The following is a 26,140-nucleotide window of genomic DNA, read 5'->3' as shown; positions in this document are numbered from 1 at the left end:
CTTAACAGATATTTATAGAACATTCTATCCTACAGCAAAAGGATATACCTTCTTCTCAGCTCCTCATGGTACTTTCTCCAGAATTGACGATATAGTTGTACAAAAAAAGGGTCTCAACAGGTACAGAAAGAGAAATAACCCCATGCGTGCTATCGGACCACCACGGCCTAAAACTGGTCTTCAATAACAATAAGGGAAGAATGCCCACATATACGTGTAAATTGAACAATGCTCTACTCAATGATAACCTGGTCAAGGAAGAAATAAAGAAAGAAATTAAAAACTTTGTAAAATTTAATGAAAATGAAGGTACAACATACCCAAACTTATGGGACACAATGAAAGTTGTGCTAAAGGGAAAACTCATAGCACTGAGTGCCTGCAGAAAGAAACAGGAAAGAGCATATGTCAGCAGCTTGACAGCACACCTAAAAGATCTAGAACAAAAAGAAGCAAATACACCCAGGAGGAGTAGAAGGCAGGAAATAATCAAACTCAGAGCTGAAATCAACCAAGTAGAAACAAAAAGGACCATAGAAAGAATCAACAGAACCAAAAGTTGGTTCTTTGAGAAAATCAACAAGATAGATAAACCCTTAGCCAGACTAAGGAGAGGACACAGAGAGTGTGTCCAAATTAACAAAATCAGAAATGAAAAGGGAGAGATAACTAGAGATTCAGAGGAAATTCAAAAAATCATCAGATCTTACTATAAAAGCCTATATTCAACAAAACTTGAAAATCTTCAGGAAATGGACAATTTCCTAGACAGATACCAGGTACCGAAGTTAAATCAGGAACAGATAAACCAGTTAAACAACCCCATAACTCCTAAGGAAATAGAAGCAGTCATTAAAGGTCTCCCAACCAAAAAGAGCCCAGGTCCAGAGGGGTTTAGTGCAGAATTCTATCAGACCTTGATAGAAGACCTCATACCAATATTATCCAAACTATTCCACAAAATTGAAACAGATGGAGCACTACCAAATTCCTTCTATGAAGCCACAATTACTCTTGTACCTAAACCACACAAAGACCCAACAAAGAAAGAGAACTTCAGACCAATTTCCCTTATGAATATCGACGCAAAAATACTCAATAAAAGTCTGGCAAACCGAATCCAAGAGCACATCAAAACAATCATCCACCATGATCAAGTAGGCTTCATCCCAGGCATGCAGGGATGGTTTAATATACGGAAAACCATCAATGTGATCCATTATATAAACAAACTGAAAGAACAAAACCACATGATCATTTCATTAGATGCTGAGAAAGCATTTGACAAAATTCAACACCCCTTCATGATAAAAGTCCTGGAAAGAATAGGAATTCAAGCCCCATACCTAAACATAGTAAAAGCCATATACAGCAAACCAGTTGCTAACATTAAACTAAATGGAGAGAAACTTGAAGCAATCCCACTAAAATCAAGGACTAGACAAGGCTGCCCACTCTCTCCCTACTTATTCAATATAGTTCTTAAAGTTCTAGGCAGAGCAATCAGACAACAAAAGGAGGTCAAGGGGATACAGATCAGAAAAGAAGAAGTCAAACTATCAATATTTGCAGATGATATGATAGTATATTTAAGTGATCCCAAAAGTTCCACAAGAGAACTACTAAAGCTGATAAACAACTTCAGCAAAGTGGCTGGGTATAAAATTAACTCAAATAAATCAGTAGCCTTCCTCTATACAAAAGAGAAACAAGCCGAGAAAGAAATTAGGGAAACGACACCCTTCATAATAGACCCAAATAATATAAAGTACCTCGGTGTGACTTTAACCAAGCAAGTAAAAGATTTGTACAATAAGAACTTCAAGACACTGAAGAAAGAAATTGAAGAAGACCTCAGAAGATGGAAAGATCTCCCATGCTCATGGATTGGCAGGATTAATATAGTAAAAATAGCCATTTTACCAAAAGCGATCTACAGATTCAATGCAATCCCCATCAAAATACCAATACAATTCTTCAAAGAGTTAGACAGAACAATTTGCAAATTTATCTGGAATAACAAAAAACCCAGGATAGCTAAAACTATCCTCAACAATAAAAGGACTTCGGGGGGATCACTATCCCTGAACTCAAGCAGTATTACAGAGCAATAGTGATAAAAACTGCATGGTATTGGTACAGAGACAGACAGATAGACCAATGGAATAGAATTGAAGACCCAGAAATGAACCCACACACCTATGGTCACTTGATTTTTGACAAAGGAGCCAAAACCATCCAATGGAAAAAAGATAACATTTTCAGCAAATGGTGCTGGTTCAACTGGAGGTCAACATGTAGAAGAATGCAGATCAATCCATGCTTATCACCCTGTACAAAGCTTAAGTCCAGGTAGATCAAGGACCTCCACATCAAACCAGACACACTCAAACTAATAGAAGAAAAACTAAGGAAGCATCTGGAACACATGGGCACTGGAAAAAATTTCCTGAACAAAACACCAATGGCTTATGCTCTAAGATCAAGAATTGACAAATGGGATCTCATAAAACTGCAAAGCTTCTGTAAGGCAAAGGACACTGTGGTTAGGATAAAACGGCAACCAACAGATTGGGAAAAGATCTTTACCAATCCTACAACAGATAGAGGCCTTATATCCAAAATATACAAAGAACTCAAGAAGTTAGACCGCAGGGAGACAAGTAACCCTATTAAAAAAATGGGCTTCAGAGCTAAACAAACAATTCACAGCTGAGGAATGCCTAATGGCTGAGAAACACCTAAAGAAATGTTCAACATCTTTAGTCATAAGGGAAATGCAAATCAAAACAACCCTGAGATTTCACCTCATGCCAGTGAGAATGGCTAAGATCAAAAACTCAGGTGACAGCAGATGCTGGCAAGGATGCGGAGAAAGAGGAACACTCCTCCATTGTTGTTGGGATTGCAGACTGGTACAACCATTCTGGAAATCAGTCTGGAGCTTCCTCAGAAAATTGGACATTGAACTGCCTGAGGATCCAGCTATACCTCTCTTGGGCATATACCCAAAAGATGCCCCAACATATAAAAAAGACACATGCTCCACTATGTTCATCGCAGCCTTATTTATAATAGCCAGAAGCTGGAATGAACCCAGATGCCCTTCAACAGAAGAATGGATACAGAAAATGTGGTACATCTACACAATGGAATATTACTCAGCTATCAAAAACAATGACTTTATGAAATTCGTTGGCAAATGGTTGGAACTGGAAAATATCATCCTGAGTGAGCTAACTCAATCACAGAAAGACATACATGGTATGCACTCATTGATAAGTGGCTATTAGCCCAAATGCTTGAATTACCCTAGATGCCTAGAACAAATGAAACTCAAGACAGATGATCAAAATGTGAATGCTTCACTCCTTCTTTAAAAGTGGAATAAGAATACCCTTGGCAGGGAATAGAGAGGCAAAGATTAAAACAGAGACTAAAAGGAACACCCATTCAGAGCCTGCCCCACATGTGGCCCATACATATACAGCCACCGAATTAGACAAGATGGATGAAGCAAAGAAGTGCAGGCCGACAGGAGCCGGATGTAGATCGCTCCTGAGAGACACAGCCAGAATACAGCAAACACAGAGGCGTATGCCAGCAGCAAACCACTGAGCTGAGAATAGAACCCCCATTGAAGGAATCAGAGAAAGAACTGGAAGAGCTTGAAGGGGCTCGAGACCCCATATGTACAAGAATGCCAAGCAACCAGAGCTTCCAGGGACTAAGCCACTACCTAAAGACTATACATGGACTGACCCTGGACTCTGACCTCATAGGTAGCAATGAATATCCTAGTAAGAGCACCAGTGGAAGGGGAAGCCCTGGGTCCTGCTAAGACTGAACCCCCAGTGAACTAGACTGTTTGGGGGAGGGCGGCAATGGGGGGAGGGTTGGGAGGGGAACACCCATAAGGAAGGGGAAGGGGGAGGCGGATGTTTGCCCGGAAACCGGGAAAGGGAATAACACTGGAAATGTATATAAGAAATACTCAAGTTAATAAAAAAAAAATAAAAAAATAAAGAGCTACTAAAGTGGGTTTATTAAAAAAAAAAAAAGGGAAAAAATTTTACCATCCCTACAGCCAACAGAGGACTAATATCCACATACATTAAGAAGTTAAGCTATTAAACAACAAGAAACCAAATAACTCAATTTAAAAATCGGGTAAAAATCTAGATAGAGAATTCTTAATAGTGGAATCTTTACTGGCCAAGAAGCACTTTAAAATAAAAGGAAATGTTCAATATCCTTAGTCGTCAGAGAAATGCAAATCAAAATGACTCTAAGATTCTATGTTATACCTGTCAGAATGACTAAGGTCAAAAACACAAAAGACAACTAGTTCATGGGGGCAAGGATGTGGAGCAAGGGGGTACACTCCTCCTTTGCTGGTGTGAGTGGAAACTTGTACTTTGGAAATCAATTTGGAAGATTCTGAGAAAACTGGAAATAGTTCTATCTCAAGACCCACTCCTGGCCATATATCCAAAAGATGTTTCACTATACCACAGGGACACCTGTTCAACTGTGTTCGTAGCATCTTCATTTGAAACTGGAAATAACCTAGATATCCCTCACCTGTAGAATAGATAAAGAAAATGTGGTACATTATTCAGTGGAATACTACTCAGCTATTAAAAACAAGAACATCATGGAATTTGCAGGCAAATGTGTAGAACTAGAAAACATAATCCTGAGTAAGATTACCATACCCAGAAACACACACACGTGGTTTATGTACTCACTTATAAGTATATATTAATCATGAAGTGAAGGCTAACCATAGTACAATCCACAGACCCAAAGAAGCTAAGTAACAAGGGTCCCAAGGGATGATGCTTGAATCTCACTCATAAGGGGAAATAAAATAGAGATCAGAGGTAGATGGAGTGAGGGAACTGGATGGGACAGGGGTAGAGAGGGGAGATGGGATTTAGATGTAGTGTGGGGAGATAGAGCTGGGAAAAGAAAGTGGAAATTGGTTGTGGGGGGTGTTTCTCTAAAAGGAGCCAGAGATCTGTGACAGGGTGGTTCCTGGGAATCTATGGAAATGACCCTACCTGAAACTCCTAGCAGTGATATGGAGCCTGAAGTGGCCACCTCTCGTAGGCAGTAGAAGGAGAAGGACACCAAACCCTCCCCCTAAATCTTTGACCAAAAATTTGTCCTGTCTACAAGACAGGTAAAGATGAAGCAGAGATTGAGGGAATGGCCAACTAATGACTGCCCCAACTTGAGACCCATTCTTTGTGAGAGAACCAACCCCTGACACTAATAATGATAGTCTGCTATGCTTGTAGACAGGCGCCTAGCAAAAATGTTTTCTGAGAGGCTTCATCCAACAGCTGATGGAAACAGATGCAGAGACCCATAGCCAAACATTGGATGGAGCTTAGGGAGTCTTGTGGAAGAATCGGGAAAAAAATTGAGGGAGCTAGAGAGATCAGAGTCATCACAAGAAAACCTACGGAATCAACTAATTTGGGTCCATGGGGAGCTTACAGAGACTAAACCACCACCGAAGAGCATGAATCCATTGTACCTTGGTCCCCCACACATGTTGCAGATATACAACTTAATATTTGTGTGGATCCTCTAACAATTGGAGGGGAGGCTGTTTCTCATTTTTTGCCTACATTTGGATCCCTTTCAGTTAGCTGGACTGCTTTGACTGGCTTCAGTGGGATAGGATGTGCCTAGTCCTGCTGGGACCGGACATTCCAGAGTGGTTGATACCTATGGGGGAGCCTAGCCTTCTCTGAGAAGAAATGGGGAGAGGAGTCTGATGTTGGGCCTTGGAGGAGAGGAGAGAGGGAGGTGGTGATCAGAATGTAAACTGAATAAATAAATTAATGGAAAAAGAATAGCTTGATGTACAGGTGTTGAATGTAGTATCCTTTGATTTTGTCAGTCTTCTTCCTCTCTCCTTCAGTTTGAGAAACCAAAGAAATGGTTACTGTAGGCTTCTTGGAAAATGGTAACATTGTATGTTGGACACACTATGTATACACATCAAGTTATTATACTTAAAATAATTTTCCTAGCCTGTGTATGAACTTTTAAAAAATCTCAAAAGGAAATAAATATATGAAAAGTGGGAGAGGAATCCTGTTGCTCTTCATCTCTCACCGTATCCTCTCTTATAGCCATTATAATCCAAAACTTAAGCTTTTGTTAGTTCAAGTACATTTCTTGGTATCTATGTTTGAAGGAAATGCTTACTTTATGACCATTATTTTGTTATTATCAATTTAACATTTCCTTTCCCAGAAATTTACATAGTAAATAGACTAAGGACAACTTTTCATTTCTTTATTTAAATCTTTGATTTACTATAGTTCTTTTTCTTCTATAAAGTGTTAACCCACTGTTCTATGAAGTTGCTTGAACCTTTAAACATCAATGGTAATTCTAAGGTTTTTAACATTCAGAAAGGACTTTAAAAGGAAGCATATGAAGAGGGCACACATTGACACATTGACTATGTCTCACTAAGTTGCCTAGTTTGGCCTCAGACTCATGATTCTCCTGCTTCAACATGTAAAACAGCTTTGGTTATTGGCATGTGGTACCACTCCTAGCTGAGCAAAGACATAGATGATAAAAATTAAATGGAGAGAAAAAATACAAATATGTAGAAGTCCCCTAAAAGATCAGTTATATATTCATGAGGCTAATGACCTCCCAGAATAGGTATTTGCATGTAAAGAAGAGTTGTGGTACCTGCAAGACTGAATCCCCGCCCCCCAAAAATAAATAAAAGCCAAGGAAGTTCATCTCTTGATCTTTGGTAAAGGGACACTTGAGGAAATGTGCTGTTGGGTATAGATTCAGTGACACTTTCACATAAGGATTTTTCCATAAATTCACGTTCTCAGAGGAACTACTACCTTTCTCTGAGCCTTTATACTCTTTTTTTTTTTCAAACACTTTAATCAGTTTGGTACCAGATTTTAGGTTTTTAATTTTTCAGGGTACAAATCACTATATTACCATGCTCTTCAGAAACTAGACAACAATAAGATTACCTAGTATAGCAGTCTGTCTGTGAGAATTTGCATTACTTTTTCTAGTTATGTCTCTATAGAGTTTTTTCCCTAAAACTTGAAAGTTTTGCAAGCTACTTACTTGATAAATAGTATTCCACATTCAGTTCTCAGAAACTGAAGGAGCTTTTGGCATTTCCACACTCTCCATGATTAGCTTCTGTTCCTTCATTTCCACAGTGTCTGCCCTGGTGACTCACCATTAGTCATGTTATTAATGTATTGCTTTGTATAGCTCTGCTGTCTGTGATTCTACTTCATTAAAAGTCAGTACTTTGATTGTTGCCTTGGGCACCCAAAAGTTCTTCATATTATGTTTAATAACTAAAATTGCATTTTTTCATTTCATAAAATTTTCCACTAAAGTGATTGCACTATTTCTGTATTGACTCCTATCTACATGAATGTCTAGAATTATGAAAGGTCTGAGAATTTCCTTACAAGTTAAAAAACTACCTTGACATAATATAATGGCTGCTCACAGTGTTTTGTATTTATTGTAGTTGCTCACATCTCATTTAGTATGGGCCATTTTATTTGAGGACTGTCATTGTGATAGAGCTCAAAATCTGACCTATAATTTAAAAGATGCATATACCCTCTCACATTTGCTCTATCTTCCTTTCCTTCATTATTTTGGGAAGATTATCGTGATATTGCATCATTGCTTTTCCCTGTCATTGTATTGGTCTTTTTTTTTGCTTAAATATCTTAATGACTCTGTTACTATTAGGATAACCTAATACCACAGTACCAAAGTATCTATTCAAATCTGGGTGGTATCATTTCTTATTCTTGAAAAATCTGTCTTAAATTCTTCTACTTGCATCACTATATCATAGACTTATATATGAATACTGCATGTAACCCACTATACACAGGATATTGTAACATTTTGTTTTCTATATATTGATTTTGTTTTCTATATATTGTTTATAAATGATCTCATCCATATTGCATATTGAAGTTGCGGCCTATAAATTTACCACCTGAATGACACTTGTGGTGTTTTGTGTGGTATCACTACTCTAACATTCACTACTATAGTACTGTACACCCCATTCTGGGACTATGACACAAATGCCATCACTCCACACTGTTTACAGATAAAAACAGGAGAGCAAGGGAGAGTAAGTGAGTTCTTAGGCAGGATTTTAAATGTTAGCTGACTGTTTCTATGGTCTCTTTGATTTATTGCCTCTTTAAACTACTCTTGTATTAGGGTTACAGGGAGTACGTTATATTTTCTTTCACAATGTTGACATGAATTTTACCTATTTCTTGAATTTCGGCCTAGCAGAGGTCTTGCCATGATAAGTTTGCAAACCACTGAATTCATTATATACAAAAAGATTATTCAAATAACAAAGTTGTGTGTGTGTGTGTGTGTGTGTGTGTGTGTGTGGTGTGTGTGTGTGTGTGTGTGTGTGTGGTGTGTGTGTGTGTGTGTGTGTGTTTACTGAGGCTTACATCCAGGTAGGAAAATGTTTTACTGAGTTATAACCCCAAGCCAAAAGTAAGAATTCCAATTTTTAGGTAAAGCTGATTCTGTTCCTTAGTCTTGGTACTAAAAAATGTTTGAACTCTCCATTAAATTTTATAGTTCACTACACATGCTTGAAATATCAAAAAAAGGAAACAAATTATCTACTAGTATATTCATTACATCTATAGATAAAAAGGAAATGGAAGGAAAGAACTGATACCAAGGCTTAGAAACTGAGAATACATGGGAAGTTGCCAAATGTGAATTTTGTGGAATCTTTTGTTTTTACTTGTGCAGATACACTGTTTTTAAATTGTATTTGTTTCTCTAAAGTACAAAATTAAACACCTTTATAACTTTCTATGTAAGACTCTGGATTTCCTGCTATTTGATAATTTTTTAAAATAATTTAGATTAATATTAAGATTACATTCCCAAATTAAAATTTTAATGACTATGCTACTTTATTTAGTGCCTTAACTACTAACAAATACAATTTTTATCCTGGTTTATCCCTATTTGGGAATGAAAGAAGCTGATCTGTAGAATATACACAAAATTTTATTATTTTCTCCTACAGTTCATTTAAAGAACATCTTTTGTACAAACTTACAAAGTCTTCTGTTAAAACTGGGTTAAATTCTGCTAAAAAATACTTTCCCTTTGCTAAAACCTCCTAAATGAGTGTTTGCATTCAAAGGTTAAAGCTGGGAGCTTCTAAATCATTTTCATCCAAAGAACTGTTTGAAATCTACTTAAGAAAACATTTAGGTTCTAAATAACCATATTTAGAAAAGATAGTTGAGTTGAGATTGGTTTCTGTCAGGATAAACTGGCCCTTCCTTCTCTGGGCTTATTTCTCACTTTCCTCCCCTTATAGTTTAGTTCTCCATTTCTTCCTTGATGGAACACTGAACGTCTGATTGCAGCTGCGACCCAGTTTTATACGACCTTGTATAACTTACTGGACTTAGTCACCTGAGTCTTAGGCCTTTGCTGCTCATGGTAGGGTTATTTATTATTTAACATGTTGTCATTTCTTTTTTTATCTTTATTATATTGGGTATTTCTTATTTACATTTCTATTGTTATTCCCTTCCCTGGTTTCCAGGCCAACATCCCCCTAACCGCTCCCTCTCCCCTTCTATATGGCTGTTCCCCTCCCCATCTTTCCCCCATTACCACCCTCTCCCCAACAATTCCGTTCACTGGAGGTTCAGTCTTGGCAGGACCCAGGGCTTCCCCTTCCACTGGTGCTCTTACTAGACTATTCATTGCTACCTGTGCAGTTGGAGCCTAGCCTGTCCTTCAAGCACCATGCAGATAAGCCTGCTCTCAGAGGCCTTTAATTCAGAAACGTGCATAATTACACTACACACGTATGCATGCATGCATGCACGCACGCTGCCTTAGAATAAGCAAGTAGGCAATGAAGAGAACTAGAGAGGAAATTGAGAGTGTCTATAATTATAAACTCTATATGTGTTATGAACTCTGCTGTATTTATTTCTAAATAAGCTGCATAGTCTAAGAAGCCAAAACTAGAATTATTTTTTCTAGCACTAAAAATTTATCACAAGTGGTTTTTTTTTAACAAAAACTAGAGTTTAATGATGACTTTCTTTTGTTTTCAGAGTATATGTGTAACTGTTCTGAGGTTGGAAGTTTGGATGTAAAGCGCTGCAACCAGACCACAGGGCAGTGCGATTGTCATGTGGGTTATCAGGGTCTTCACTGTGACACCTGCAAAGAGGGCTTTTACCTGAATCACACTGTTGGTCTCTGCCTGCCATGTCACTGCAGTCCACGTGGAGCAGTTAGCATCCTCTGTAACAGGTAAGCAGCAGCGTATGGACGTGAAGTCTATTGTATTTTGTAAGGAGAAACTGTGTTGGGAAACTTGGAAGAGTTGGAAGAGGAGACTAGAAGGTGGGTATGACTAAGATTTCATATATATCAAAGAATTTTTTAAAAAGACTACCCTGTGGAGAATCAGTTATTTAATTAAAAGAGAAAACCACTGTGCCATAGATTTATACAATGTTTTTTACACTTTAATTCTGTTACTTTGTGTATTACTATCAGAATTACAAAGCTTTTGTTTTTTGCTCTTTGATAGTTTCTCTAAGTTTACTGAAATAAATATTGATGAAGGATTCTGGCCACTGGAAGGGGTTTCCCTTTTAGGCATTTCCAGTGGAATATCTTTATTGTTGTATCTATTAACATGACTGGATATTAAGGAAACATATTCTTGGTTTACTTTCGTATTATCAGAAGTCTCAGATTTCATATATGCTTTTTTGTTGTTTGTTTTTATTTTGCTTTTTTATTAAAAGATATTCATTGTGTGTGTTGTGGAAGGGGTATGCCTGCCATGATACTTATGGAGGTTGAAAACAACTTATATGAGTTAGATCTCTGCTTCTAACATAGGGTCCTGGGAATTGAGCTTTAGTCATTAGGTTTTGTGGGAAGTACCTGTACCTACTATACTGTACCTGTTTCTTAAATGACTGGAAAGTAGACATTATTTGGAGGGGGGAGGAGAGAAGAGGGAGAGAGAGAGAGGGAGAGAGAGATCAAATTAAGTTATCTTCTATTTCGAAGCGACTCAATCTCCTGGTACCATACCACATTGTGGAAGTAGTTGTTATTTGATTTTATATAAGTGAATACCTAACTTTTTATGGACCTCAAGGCATAAAGCTGAAGAGAGAGCCATTCAAAGTGACAAGGGCAAGAAATTTGGAGTTAATGTACCCTGAATATGTACCCAAGATCTGGTGCCGCTTCTGAACTGCACTGTGTTATTGGCAAATACTCTCATTTCAGTGACTCAGTTTCTTCTCAAGGTTTCTATAAAAGCTAAGTGGGTTGTTATATTTGTTATAAATGTTATGTATGTTACAAACGGATGTGGCACACACAAATCAAGAAATACATGTTTGTCTTTATTTCAAAGGAATATTAAATTACATGAAAAAATTTTAAATATTTTAATTTTAAAATATTTTAATTCTTTGAAAATTTCATACATGTATGAATATATTTTATTATATTTATCTCCCACATTTTGTGATGAAATATTTTAAAGGAACTTTTATAGCTCCTTGGTTAAAAATATACTTTAGACTCAGCAAGTGGTGGTAGCACGTTTTTAATCCCAGCACATGAGAGGCAGAGGCAGGCAGATCTCCAGATTTGAAGCGAGCTTACTCTACGTAGTGAATTCCAGGACAGCCAGGGCTACACAGAGAAACCCTTACTACAAAAACAAAACAAAACAAAACAAAACAAAACAAAACAAAAAGTGTTTTAGACTACCAATAGGTATTTTAGATGTTTTATAAATCATATTGCGCTATTGTGCAATATTACACTAAGTACTTGTATTAAACTATAGAAATTAATTTGACTGAGAAGTCTATAATTTGAAGTGAAACAATGATGAATGTTTGTGAATTTTTAATAATTTCAAAGTTAGTCTTAATCTTCATAGCAACTGTTTATATATAGTAGGTTAGTAGGTCACAAAAATATCAAGTGGCATAAAAAATAATTCCAAATTAAGTTTTCCATGCCCAAGTCCTGGATTTATTACCATGCCACATGCCACCTATAATGGGAAAATTGAGTCTCTTTTAATATTGAGACTATAGTACATTTTTTTTGAGAAAGGGTTTCACAGTGTAGAACTCTTAAAACAGGCTGTCCTCAAACTCATGGTGATATATCTGCCTCTGCTTTCTCTATGTCTATCACTTCTGCCTCTACCTCTCAAGTGCTGGGATTAAAATTATATGCCACTACCCCTGGTCTATATATAACTTCTTTACCATGCCCCAAATACATAGCCATATAAGTTATATTCACTTACTTTTATTGTGGTATTAGCAGCTAACCCTGAGCATGCTAGGCAGGAACTCTACCACAGAGCTACATCCTGAGCCCAACACACCTAACACTTTTCCCTTTTATTGGATTTTTAAAATTTACATTTCAAATGTTATTCCCTTTCTCAGTTTCCCCTCCAGAAACCCTCTATCCCGTCTCCCCTCCCCCTGATTCTACCTCCATCCACCCACCCATTCTCTCCCACCTGCATGCCCTGACATTTCCCTACACTGGGGCATCAAGCCTTGACAGGACCAAGGGCCTCTCCTTCCACTGATACCAGGCAAGGCCATCCTCTGCTACATATACAACTGGAGCCATAGGCCCATCCCTGTGTACTCTTTGGGTGGTGGATGAGTCCCTGGGAGCTCTGGGGGGGGGGGGGCGTTGGTTGGTTGATAATTGTTGTTCTTCCACTCCTTTCTCTAATGCTTCCATTGGGGACCCCGTTCTCAGTTCAATGGTTGGCTGCAAGCATCTGCTTCTGTATTTGTCAGCCTCTGGCAGAGCCTGTCAGAAGACAGCTATATCAGGCTCCTTTCAGCAAGCATTTCTTGGCATCTGCAATATTGTCTGGGTTTGGTGTGTGTATATGGGATGGATCCACAGGTGTGGCAGTCTCTGGATGCCCTTTCCTTCAGTTTCTGCTCCACACTTTGTCTCCACATTTCCTCCTGCAACTATTTTTGTTCCCCCTTTTAAGAAGGACTGAATCATCCACACCTTGGTCTATTTCTTCTTTAGCTTCACGTGGTCTGTGAATTGTATTTTGGGTATTCCAAACTTTTGGGCTAATATCCACTTATCAGTGAATTCATACCATGTCATGCCTACCATTTTAAACAACAGGATGCTAACAAGCTGATAGTTTGCTAACTAGCTTAATAACTTAAGATATATGTACTTTATGAACTTTAGTGTTTAATAATATGTTTGTATAATATGATCAATATATTTAACATGAAGGATATCTCTGAGAATTAAATTTTTGTGTGATATATATGTATATGTTCTCATTGTGAGTGGTGTATAGATAGAGCTCAATAACCTTTGGAGTTGAACCTGATTTGTTTGTTTTGTTTTATTATAAAGTGAGCAATATAATTACTATCTCACAAAAGAGAAGGAATAAGTCAGCTAGACTTGAATATTCCTGTCTACTGTGGTACATCTTTTCTGAGAAAATCAAATGCTGAACCAAGAGAGTGAGCATTGTGTTTTTTAGCTCTGATGTTTGACTAATGCACTCAGAGTACTTGTATTGTTAAAGGTTTTCTACCATTTGTCATCTGATAATCAGATCCTGACCTTGGTGAGATAACTCATGCTAAATCAGAGCTAATCCCAATGTGCTGTTAATAGATTTAGGAGTTAAAGATCAGCCTTGTGAGTAAGTGTCTTATGTGATGTTTAGTTGCTTTCTCATTGCATTTGCACCTTGGCATAAAAGAAAAATGTATAATCTGTGTAAGACTAAAGGCATACACTACTAGGAAATAACACAAACAAGTCTAAATACATGCCTGGTTTGTAAGCAGAACATTTTAGCTACCAAAGGCCCTCAGATGAGTCTTTTGGGGTATTACAGGGAGGGAGACCTAAAATTCTAGAGAATTTTCTAAAATAATGCATGAATATGAGAGATCTCTCCCCTTAATGCCAGCTAAAGTCTTTTGTCTTGATCTCTCTGTTCTCATTAAAAATGAATAGAAATAAGAGTTCTGTCCTGACTCACACATTGAAGGACTGTGGAACAAACAACTGACTTTAAAAATTCATTTTCCCATTCTCTCTGTCCATATGTTTTAGTGGGAGTTGGTCCAGTGCAGGTAGATTTTGGCTCTAGGAGTTAAATGTGGGTTGAGTAATGTCTTTGTATGCAAACACAAAGTTCTCTATGTACTGATAGAAGGTCACACCCTTGTGTCAGTATTGGCGTTCTAGTCTGTTTAACTGGAAAGTTGGTCTGTACCCTCTGAACTTTTTTATTTTTGCTTTTGGGTTATATTCCTAGTGGTTTCCTGATTCAGATCTTGATGTTTTATTAATTAAAAACACAATGTTTTATCCAAAAATGAAGTCTGCTAGTAAGGTCGTGGATGTCATCATATATATTTCTTAAGATGTTATCATATTTAATGTTAATGCTTTAATGCAAAATATCAAAATATTCATAATAAATTAGAATACATGATTCTGTACTTTATATTATCTGAGTGAGGTAATTTCTGTGATAACCTAATAATCCTCCTCTCCTTAAAGTCCAATTTGGGCTATATAGTGTGTCATGGAATATATATTACTTTGCTTTCCCAATTATTGGAAGATGTTCCAGATCAGAAGGCAAATTATAATTATGTCATAAATGAAAACAAAAATTAATTTTATTTATTATTGGATGTTTTATGCATTTACATTTCAAATGTTATCCCCTTTCTCGGTTTCTTCTCCAGAACCCCCCTATTCCATCTCCTCTCCCCCTGCTTCAATGCCCACTACCACCTCACTGCCCTGGCATTCCCCTACACTGGGGAATTGACCCTTCACAGGATCAAGGGTTTCTCCTCCTGTTGATGCCAGACAATGCCATCCTCTGCTACATATGCAGCTGGAGCCATGGGTCCCACCATATGTACTATTTGGGTAGTGGTTTTAGTCCCTGGGAGCTCTAGGGGGGTCTGGTTGGTTGATATTGTTGTTCTTCCTATGGGGTAGCAAACCCCTTCAGCTTCTTCACTCCTTTAAATCCTCCAATGGGGTCCCTGTGCTCAGTCCAGTGGTTGGCTGCGAGCATCTGCCTCTGTATTTGTCAGGCTCTGGCAGAGCCTCTCAGGACACAGCTACAACAGGCTCCTGTCAGCAAGCACTTCTTAGCATCTGCAATATTGTCTGGGCCTGCTGTTTGTATTATGAGATGGATCTCCAGGTGGGGCAGTCTCTGGATGGCCTTTCCTTCAGTCTCTGCTCCATACTTTGTTTCCATATTTCCTTTAGACAGGAGCCATTCTAGGCCATTCTGGATATGATTTACAGGTTCTCCCTCGCCTCTGTTGGGCATTTCAGCTAATCTCATCTCTTTTGGGTCCTGGGAGCCTCTTGATTTCCTGCAATCTGTGACTTGCTGGTGACTACCCATAGAAAACTAAGACTCATCCAGACCTTTGCCTATATAGGGCACTAAAAATCACTTTTTGTGTAGTGTTTAGGAGCAATAGCTGGTATAAAATAGTGCTTTGTGAATGCAGCTTTTGAAGATTTAAAAAGAAAGCTAGTTGGTTGCTAGAAACAATAATGTGGGAAGCTTGGTCATTTCAAATTCTTATTTTTCGATTGTATTTGCCACCCATGTCAAAAGATATTGTCCCCGTTCTCAAGAAACTCACAGGTTAGAAGAGTTCCTGTGAAAAATCAAATGTTAGAGCTTGTAAAGTGTACAAGTTGTTTCAGGAAGGTCTTAGGAGAGAATTCATGTTTGAAATGGAATTTGAAAACTGAGTAGAAATTTGTATGAAAAGAAAGGTTCACTGTTTCTAGAAGGCAAAGAGTAGTAATGGCAGTGAGGAAGGATTAAAAGAGAATAGGAAATAGAACTCTTGTCTATTTATTTGGGGTTGTATCTTGAAAGTTTGGCTATAGTAGAAATTCAGTAAGCATTTGGTGAGTGAACAGAATAGATGAATGAAGAATAAACAGCTAGACCATGAAGGAGCTAGTGGCCATCACATTCAATAAATATGCTTGATTAGGGGGTGATCAGAAAAATCATCTATCTGGTGAACAGAAAGAGTGCTCAGGCAAAGAGACTAGTAGCAAACTGTTTAACAATGTAATCAAGAGAACATAAGGCCATATCTAAACCACAGTGAAGGGAACCAGGTTAAGAGTTAAATGGTTACCTTAAATGTATGAAGTAAATGGGGGAGAGATGACAACTGTGTGTCTTTCTAGCTTGAGCATAGAAGTGGAAGAAAAGAAATACTCCATTAGACAAATGAGAAAATAGTGGTGTAAGTTAAGTAGTGATGCTGTTTGGTTTTAACCATGTAGATATGAAAATGACTAGTAGAACTGTCTTAATGATACATTCCGATATGTTCTCTAACAAGCTCAAGATATATTCTGTTATTTTTTAAAAGAAGGTTTATCTTAAATTATATATGTATGCATGTGTTGTTCATGTGAGTACAAGTGCTTCTGGAATTCAGAAAATGGTATTACATTTCTAGAGTTGGTCTAACAGAGCCACATAATGTAACATGGGTGTTTAGAACTGAATTCAGGTCCTCTGCAAATAACTATCTACCTAAAATACTGTATTTTATGCTGTTTTGTAGAAAAAGAGGATAGCACCTTATAATTTTAGTGTATATACCAATTATTATTCCTGCAAGTCACCAACCTCAAGTTCAAAGTTTTTTTTTTAATCCTTCAATATGCCATCCTTGGAAGTGGAATTTTTAAAGATAATCATAGTGGTAAAAGTAGGTATTTGGCCTGTATTTCTGAACCATGGTTTATTTGTTCCAGTAAGGATTTATATATTGCTAGATAGTTTATATCTTAGAAGGTATATTAAGGTCATTATATCAAATGACTTATGGAAAGAAAACTTGGAATAAACTATGATTCTTAAGTGGTCAGAGGTGGCTTTGTTCAAGAATGGGCACTGAGAATACTGAGACTTTTATGGAAATAAAGCATATTTAAAGTAGTCTGGATAATCTTATCTGTTTTGTATCTAAAGGTTCCATTTCATATCAGGCACAATTTGCCCTCCTAGTCATCCAATTATTAACTAGATAACAACTGTAGGCAAATGAATGGAAAAAACCCTCTTTCCAGCTACTCCTGACCTTTGTCACTCTTTCTGAATCTTACCATAGACTCCTCTTGTTTAACATCACTTTAGAACAGTTTTGGAAGGTAGAATTTAATGTTGTGTTATTAGTAATATTAAGTAATATTTCTTTTGCTTTGAATAGTCTGTTCCATTTGTATGCTAATGGTAAAATCAAGTTCCACAAAGTATTAAGATTATGAGAAGCTGGAAGAGATCAGTATTATAGCTGAAACCAGTGAAAACCAGAACTGAATAAAATGAGGTAGTAGCATTTGGTCTGTTTTGAAGAAAGGATTTAGACATACAGGGTAAAAAAGTAGAAAAAGACTTTTTAGAAGAGGAAAGAGGATTAATAACTCATAAATGCACTCAATATAGATGTGAAGTCAAAAAGAAGCAGGGTTAAGGGATGAATCTGGTAAGTACTTCTGGGGTCAAGTCATAGATAATATATTAAAAGCCATATAGCGGTTGGGGATTTAGCTCAGTGGTAGAGCGCTTGCCTAGCATGCGCCAGGCCCTGGGTTCGGTCCCCAGCTCCGAAAAAAGAAAAAAAAAGCCATATAAATTAAAATGTACTTATTACATAAATTTTAAGGACTTATTTTTTAATTATATGTATGTATCTATGTAATTTGGGCATAGGAGTGTAGTGTACATAGATACCAGAAAAGTGAATTTGGACTTGAAGTTACAGATGGTTGTGAGCTGGCTTTTGTTGATGTTGGGAAGTGAACATGAGTATCCTAAAAGAACAGTAAGTGCTTGTAATTTCTGAGCCTTCTCACTAGGTGCTCCTTTGTAAGCCATCATCCGTAACAGCAGGTGTAGGATCAGCACTGTATTGTAGCAATCTCCAATGTGGATATGTATGATAGTGAGTTGTTAAAGGCAGAGTGAGAATTAGTAAGGATCAAAATATGGGTAACACAACAGGAATGAGAGAATAGTAGGAAAATAAAGGATGAAGTACTGTAATAGTCATGTTTCTGTGCATAATCTCTAGGAATTAATGCTTTGTGTTAATTCAAACAAATGTAAGTGTAGTTCAGGTTCCTAAACTGAATTTATAGAAATGTGCATCAGTTTCAGCCTCCTTCTCAGATCTATATTCTCTATGTGTGCTTTCTATTCTGTTGCTGCAAGCTGCAAGGGTTCAATGGCTACACCCCATGGGATTTTAATCCCCCCAAGTCTTGCTTTTGAGTATCAAACAAAGCCTCCATACCTAAATTCTTTCTATGCTGTTGAATATAAATCCAAGGCCCCTTCACCTTTTAAAAGTGTTGGAGCTGTTATTCATTATAAAGAAGCATCTGATGTACAAAAATAATAGATGAGGGAAAGTCAAAAACTTGTATAGTTTACAGTTTTCATAAAATTTCAATAAAATCATATTTCTACTTAATCACTCTGACCCTCATATGCAGTAGGAGAAAGTGCAGTGCCCTCCTTTTGAGGTCATCGATTGTTTAACAACTCTGGGCTCAGTTCTCCTGTGACAGTAAGTATAAAAGGAATGATTCTGATCAGTTCACTGATGCTGATTTTTCCTGATGTGTGGAATTATTTGTCACAGCCAGTTCCCTAAACGTCTGGATGCTTTATATGTACTCACTGCTGTAATGGTATATTACCCTCTGTCTGTATCCTTACAACTAACAGCGATTTTTCTTGTTGTTTTGTTTTGACTTGTTTTGTTTTGTTTTGTTTTGTTTTGTTTTGTTTTGAGAGATGGTGAATTTAATCCCACAGTGCCAAGTTCTCATAAGGATGTTCTGAACTGAACTTCCTAAGTTACAGATCTTAACAGTCAGCTTCTTCAGTTTAAACATGATGCAGAATAGCTTTGATGCATGGCAGAGTCAATAAAAATTTTGGAATTTTTTATAGCAAACATGGAATCCTCTTCCTTTCCTAAGGGTGAGGAACCTTTCATTGACATTCAAATTGCAGAGAGTTTTGTTAGACCCATCTCTCCTAATAAGGGAACTTGTTCAGTCCATATTCATATCACCAATGGAAACCTAATTTAAATGATAGCATTTAGGCTGATCAGCCTTAAGCTTATTTTCAACTTCTATTTAAATGGCAAAACAACCATCAGTTTCTCTTGCTTAAGAAGAAAGAAACTACAAACAAATTTCTCAATAAATATCTTTCTCATAGGCAATTTTATTATACTTTAAAAGGTTAAAGCCTTATAAACATATAGTAGTGTTAATCTGTAGTCTGACTTCCTTCTAAGATGAGAATACCACATAACTTGGAAAGTGCTACCTTCATGCTATTATACATGCCATCTCACCCTTCTAAAATACTTAGAACCAGAAGAATGTTTTACATGTTAGACATTACTATATCCATTACCATATGAGCAACCATAATCCATAAATTCAATATCTGATACAGATTTTCTAAAAGAAACTATTGAAAAGCTTCAAGTTCATAACTAATGAGGAAGGACCTTGAAGTTACAAAATTGAAGAGACTCCTTTAAGATATGACTAGTAAATGCTAGCTGGTAGCTCGGGAACCTGAAACAAAAGGACATAATTAGAAAATTTAGGAAAATTTAACTGAAGTCTGTAGTTCACAGCAGTGATGTTAGTCAGAATGCTCTAGAGCAACAGAAATTACAGAATTTATACATTTAAAGGGGATTTATTAAAATGGTTTACCTACCGTGGTCCAGTCAATCCAGCAATGGCCATCTACTGATGGAAGTTCCAATAATCCAGTAGTTTTTCAGTCCATGAGGTCAGGTATCTAGCTGGTCTTCATTATTCACTGTAATCCTGAAAAAGTAGTGTGCTGACTCGTTTTAAGTCAACATGGCAAGCAAGAGTCACTGGTAAAGAAGGAACCTCAATTGAGAAAAATATCCATAAGATCAGGCTGTAGGTAAGCCTGTAGGGCATTTTCTTAATTAGTGTTTTAAGGGGGAGGCCCTATCCATTGTGGGTGGGACCAGTCCTGGGCAGGTAGTTCTGGGTTCTATAAAAAGTAGGATGAGAAGGTCATGTGGAATAAACCAGTAAGCAGCGCCCCTCCATGGCTTCTGCATTAGCTCCTACTTTGAGTTTCTATCCTGACTTTCTTCAATGATGAATACTAATACGGAAGTATAAGCCAAACAAACCCTTTCTTCCCCAAGTTGCTTTGGTTATGGTGTTATATAATAACAAGAATAACATTAACTAATACAAATAGCCAGTGAAGGAACAGACTTGCTAACGAAAGTAAGGGCAAGCAGGTAACGTGAGAGAGCTTCCTTCTTCTATGTCCTTTATACAGGCTGCCAGCAGGTATGGCTCATATTAAAGGTGTATCCTCTCACTTAACAAGATAAAAGAGCATCTTCTTACTTCAAATGATTTATTTAAGAAAAAATCCCCCATAGGTGTTCCCAGCTGCTTGGGTTTTAGTTAATTCTAGATGTACACAGGTTGAGAAACAAGGATAACTATTATAGCAATATATTAACTTTTCAGCTTTTACAAATGTTCTGTGCTTATATAAGATGTTAAATTGTAGGTAAAGTTGGATAAAAGCCATATGAGAGCTCTCTATACTTTAAAAAGACTCTTTCTTAAATCTCATATTTTATGATTAAATGTCAATAAAATCATTATTGTGAGTAGCCAGAAAGGTATTGTGGATAGTATTGCTGTCTTGCCATGAAACTTGGTCCTAGTGATACCTCATAGGTATAACACTTTGTTGCATGAACATTTGCAGGTTTAGATATACGATGTTGTGGTAAGAATATACAGTTAAGCTGCCAGCCTGATTTAATGTCCTTCCTTCAGATTTTAAAAGTAGACTTTCTAAAACTATGCTAAAGACTTACTTTGAAATAGAAGTACTGTTGTTGCTACAGAGAAGGCTTTGTCTTCCTCTGTGTCTGAAAGCAGCATGACTTTTTCCATTTCTGATTTTTTTCCATCACACATTTTTTTAAAAAAAGCGTCTTACCAGGCAGAAATACTTGACTGTAGAGATTTTTTGTTCTACCAGAATATAATTTCCACTCCAAATGACTAAATTTGCCAACACAAAAGGATTTGGATATGGCATTTCTTCAGATTTCCTAAGAGAAAAGTTTAAATCCATCAGCAGTATTGTGGCCTTCAACATGTGTGGTTCAGTCAAAAATTATAAGTTGCTCAGTAGTTCTCTGATATGATACAGTGCACTTTGACAATTGCATATTTCGTTACATTTTTACTCATATATAAAATCAAAGGTTATAGATTACATGAATATATTGTTTTATTCACATTGAACATATATGTTTCTCCTCAAATATTTATCACTCCTTTATAGTAAAAAAAATCAAAATCCTTTCATTTATCATTTTGAAATACAGAGCACATACTTAATATCTATAGTCACCTTACAATGCAGTGGCCCATCAGAAATTCTTACTCCTAGTTCCCACTCCCTCTGTGCACATGTGTGCACGTGCGCGCGCACACACACACACACACACACGCACGCACGCACGCACGCACGCACGCACACACACACACACACACACACACACACACACACACGCACACTCTTCCTCTTCATCTTTTTGACCTTCTATTCTTCCAGTACTCTGGGGAACTATCATTCTATTTTCAACTCAGTGAGATCAACTTTTATTCTACATATAAATGAGATCATGCTGTATTGCCTTTCTGTGGCTGGCTTATTTCATTTAACATAATGATCTCATATGTTGCCTCAAGTGCCCAAATTTTATTCTTTTCTATAACCAAATAGGGTTCTATTATGCACATTTCTTTGTCCATTCTTCATCTGATGGACAGTTGGGGTTTTTTGCATTTCTTGTCTCTCATGAATGGTGGCACAATAAGCCAGATGCCTCTTCAGTCTGCTGGGTTTCTTTAGTAATGAACACTGTAGTTGGATTGCTGGATTGTATAGTTGCTTTATAAAAAATATTTTGAGGCACTTCTGTACTATTTTTTTATAGCTGTATTAGGATACACTGCACTCAATAATGCACCACTTCACTTTCCATTGAGTGTTTAAAGTTCCAACTTACCATAGTAAATTCAGTAGGTTTTGTAAGAATGTTAATTTATCTTCAAAGTAATTTACAAATGACAGTATATTCCTAATTTGATTCAATAGAACTGTGAGAAATAGGTAAGTTTGATTGATGGCTTCTAACATTGTATGTTATTTACTACTTTAGATTCTCATGAAGTTTATCTAGCTATAGTGGCACACAGGTTGCTGATGCAGGAAGAGACCACAAGTTCTAGGATAGGCTGGCTTAAATAGCAAGCCCAGTCTCAAGGAAGAAAAACAAAAAATGTAAGTAGCATTTTGTGGAATAGGTTGAAAAGTATTGGTATTAGGTCTTCTTTGAAGGTCTTACAGAATTCTGCACTAAACCCATCTGGTCCTGGACTTGTTTGTTTGTTTGTTTGTTTGTTTGTTTGTTTGTTTAGGAGACTTTTAATGACTGCTTCTATTTCTTTATGGGTTATGGGACTGTTTAGATGGTTTACCTGATCCTAATTTAACCTTAGTACCAGGTATCTGTCTAGAAAATTGTCCATCTCCTCCATATTTTCCAGTTTTGTTAAGTATAGGTTTTTGTAGTAGGATCTGATAATTTTTGAATTTTCTAAGTTTCTGTTGTTTTATCTCCCTTTTCATTTCTGATTTTGTTAATTTGGATACTGCCTCTCTGCCCTCTGGTTAGTCTGGCTAAGGGTTTATCTCAAAGAACCAGCTCCTGGTTTTGTTAATTCACTGTATAGTTCTTTTACCTTCCACTTGGTTGATTCAGCTCTGACTTTGATTATCTCCTGCTGTCTACTCCTCTTGGGTGAATTTGCTTCCTTTTATTCTAGAACTTTCAGATGTGCTGTAAAGCTGCTAGTGTATGCTCTCTCCAATTTCTTTTTGGAGGTATTCAGATCTATGAGTTTTCCACTTAGGACTGCCTTCATTGTGTCCCATAAGTTTGGGTATGTTGTGCCTTCATTTTCATTAAATTCTAAAAAGTCTTTAATCTCTTTATTTCTTCCTTGATCAAGTTGTCATTGAGAAGAGCCTTGTTCAGCTTCCATGTGTGTGTAGACTTTCTGCTATTTTTGTTGTTATTGAAGACCATCTTTAGTCTGTGGTGAGCTGGTAGAATGCAAGGAATTAGTACAATCTTCTTATGTCTGTTGAAACCTGTTTTCTTTATTGGTTATATGGTCAGTTTTTGAGACGGTACCATGAGGTACTGAGAAGAAGGTATATTCTTTTGTTTTAGGATGAAATGTTCTATAGATGTCTGTTAAATCCACTTGGTTCATAACTTCGGTTAGTTTCACTGTGTCTCTCTTTACTTTTTGTTTCCATGATCTGTCCATGAATGAGAGTAGTATGTTGAAGTCTACTATTATTGTGTATGGTGCAATGTATGCTTTGATCTTTAGTAAAGTTTCTTTTATGAATGTGGATGCCCTTGAATTTGGAGCCTAGATATTTAGAATTGAGAGTCCATTTTTGTAGATTTTTCCTTTAATGAGTATGAAGTGTCCTTCCCTTTTTTTGATAACTTTTGGTTGAAAGTTGTTTTTATTTGATATTAGAATGGCTATTCCAGCCTTTTTCTTGGGACAGTTTGCTTGGAAACTTTTTTCCCAGCCTTTTACTCTTAGGTAGTGTCTGTCTTTTTCACTAAGTTGGGTTTCCTTTATATATCCAGTCCTTTAGGCTATGTCTTTTTATTGGGGAATTTAGTCCATTGATGTTAAGAAATATTAAGAAATACTGATTGTCTCCTGTTATTTTTGTTTTTAGAGAGGGAATTATTTTGTGTGGCTTCTTCTTTTGGGTCTGTTGCAAGATTACTTTCCTGCTTTTTGTAGGATTCAGAAAAAATGCCTATGAGAAATACTATCACCATCTTATAGACAAGAGAAACACCTATCCAGAATAATAAATTTAAATGTTGCCAGATAGCAAAATCACAATACATTTATCTTAAAATATAGACTGGCTTTTATAAATGAGCCTAAAAACAAACCCTACTGTTATAAGAAGCAATCATCTGTCATGTCTTAGGGCAAAACAGATTGGGATGTGTTCAAAGTTATCAGTGTAGTAATATCAATAACGAAGTCCCAGTTAATATTCATATTCCTTATTATAATAATAAAAACAATATTAAGAATAAAAATGTAAGTAACAAAAACCCCAAAAAGGTTACAAAAAAGTAACAAAACCCTAAATACCTTCATGGCATTTAATGTTGGGTTAGCATGTGTGTCTGTTCTCTAGGCCAAGAGTTCTCAATGAAGAGAACACAAGAAATGTGTTGATGGGTAAATATACTTTTCAGTAGAGATTTTTATGTTGTCAAAGACTATAATGAAAAGATAGCTTCTGATGTCAGTGACAAGACCCCTTCTTCTCTGTGTCTCCTTTCAGATACATACTATGACTATTTTATTCAATTTTCACTTTTTAACTTTGAAGCAATTTTTAAAGAGATCAGAAAATGAATAGGATTTACAACAGAACATATACTACAACTATTTAACGGAGAAATATATGACTTTCCTTGCCTGACCTATTTGTTAAAAAAAGCAGCATAATCGAGGACATCAGGAAGATTAATGTGAATGTGGTTAACTTTTTGTGTTTGGTACTTAACATGTACACATTCTCTGACTTAAGACAATTCAAATCATTGTTCTCTCAGAAGCTAAGTTATTTAGCAACATGGACTAAATAATAAATAGCAAAATTTATATTTGAGTCAAGGGGAAAAAAAAAACCTCCAAACACTTGCACATGTTAGACAACTGCTTTTGAAGTTTGTAAATGAAATCTTACAGTTAAAAAATAGTTGTACTCAGTTCTGTTTGGCCCTGAGGCTCTTTATACTGTACACGGAAATAGAAGAGGGCAAGATTATATATGGCAGTGTGGGTATCTCATGTAAGTGCTTGGTTGGGTGTGGGTGAGTATGATTCATTGGTGTAAGGGTTGGTCATTCGAGAGAGATAAATTTAGAAATCACTTTTGGACCACAATGAAAATGAGTACTTCAAAGATGGTAACATGAAGTAGTGAGAGTATATATTAAGAATCATTTGAAAGGAAAAGACTTGAAGTAGAAATAATCCTTTCTATGAAAGAATTTAGAGGATGTCATGAGTTAATGAAGAAATTACATGACTTTTGAAGCCAAATGAAGTTTGCATACTGCAAATACAAGGGAGAAAGTACGTAGAACCTCTTGACTTCACAAAACTGATTTCATAAAGGAGGAAACTGAACAAGGTAACAAGAAAAAGTGATATGAAGTATACTTTGGTATCTGAGGGTTCTCAGTGGATCTTACTAGAGCTTTGGTTAACATACACAAAAGTAAGTTTCAGGCAGATTGAAGACATTAAGTGTGAAAGCTAACATAAAGCTGTAGGAAAGCATCTTGATGTCCTGAAGGACAGAGAGATTGCTTCAACAGTAATATAAAAATATTGACAGCACACGGTTTTAACTGTGTCAGAAACTGTTCTGTTTATATGCCTATCGGATATGTTTACTAAATTAACCTTTATGGCTTTTGTATGAGATGTTTCTGCATCTTATGGATAAGAAAAGGGGTTAAGTAATTTACGCAAAGTTTAGAAAGGAGGTTAAATGATTTATGCAGTGCTAGAGAGATGGCTTAGCATTTAAGAACACTTGTTATTTGTTTTAGTCTTTGTTCCATTGTGAAGAGACACCATGACCTTGGCAACTCTTATAAATGAAAATATTGAATTGGATCTTGCTCACAGTGTGAGAGATTCAGTTCATTACCATCATGGCAGGAAGCATGGCAGTACACAG

General features: G+C 36.6%; 1 protein-coding gene across 1 annotated transcript in view; it reads left to right on the top strand.

Moving 5' to 3' along the window:
* The window catches only part of Megf9 (multiple EGF-like-domains 9), a 112,099-nt gene that overhangs the window by 43,862 nt on the left and 42,097 nt on the right, over positions 1-26,140 (top strand). The window contains 1 exon segment of the mRNA NM_001107940.1: positions 10,173-10,374. Coding sequence (NP_001101410.1) covers positions 10,173-10,374 — 202 coding nt within the window.

This window comes from Rattus norvegicus, chromosome 5 (genome assembly GCF_021556685.1).
Source record: "Rattus norvegicus strain SHRSP/BbbUtx chromosome 5, alternate assembly SHRSP_T2T, whole genome shotgun sequence".
In the NCBI taxonomy this organism is placed as follows: domain Eukaryota; kingdom Metazoa; phylum Chordata; class Mammalia; order Rodentia; family Muridae; genus Rattus; species Rattus norvegicus.
The sequence above is the reverse complement of the archived record's forward strand: the minus strand, read 5'-3'. Positions and strand labels throughout refer to the sequence as shown.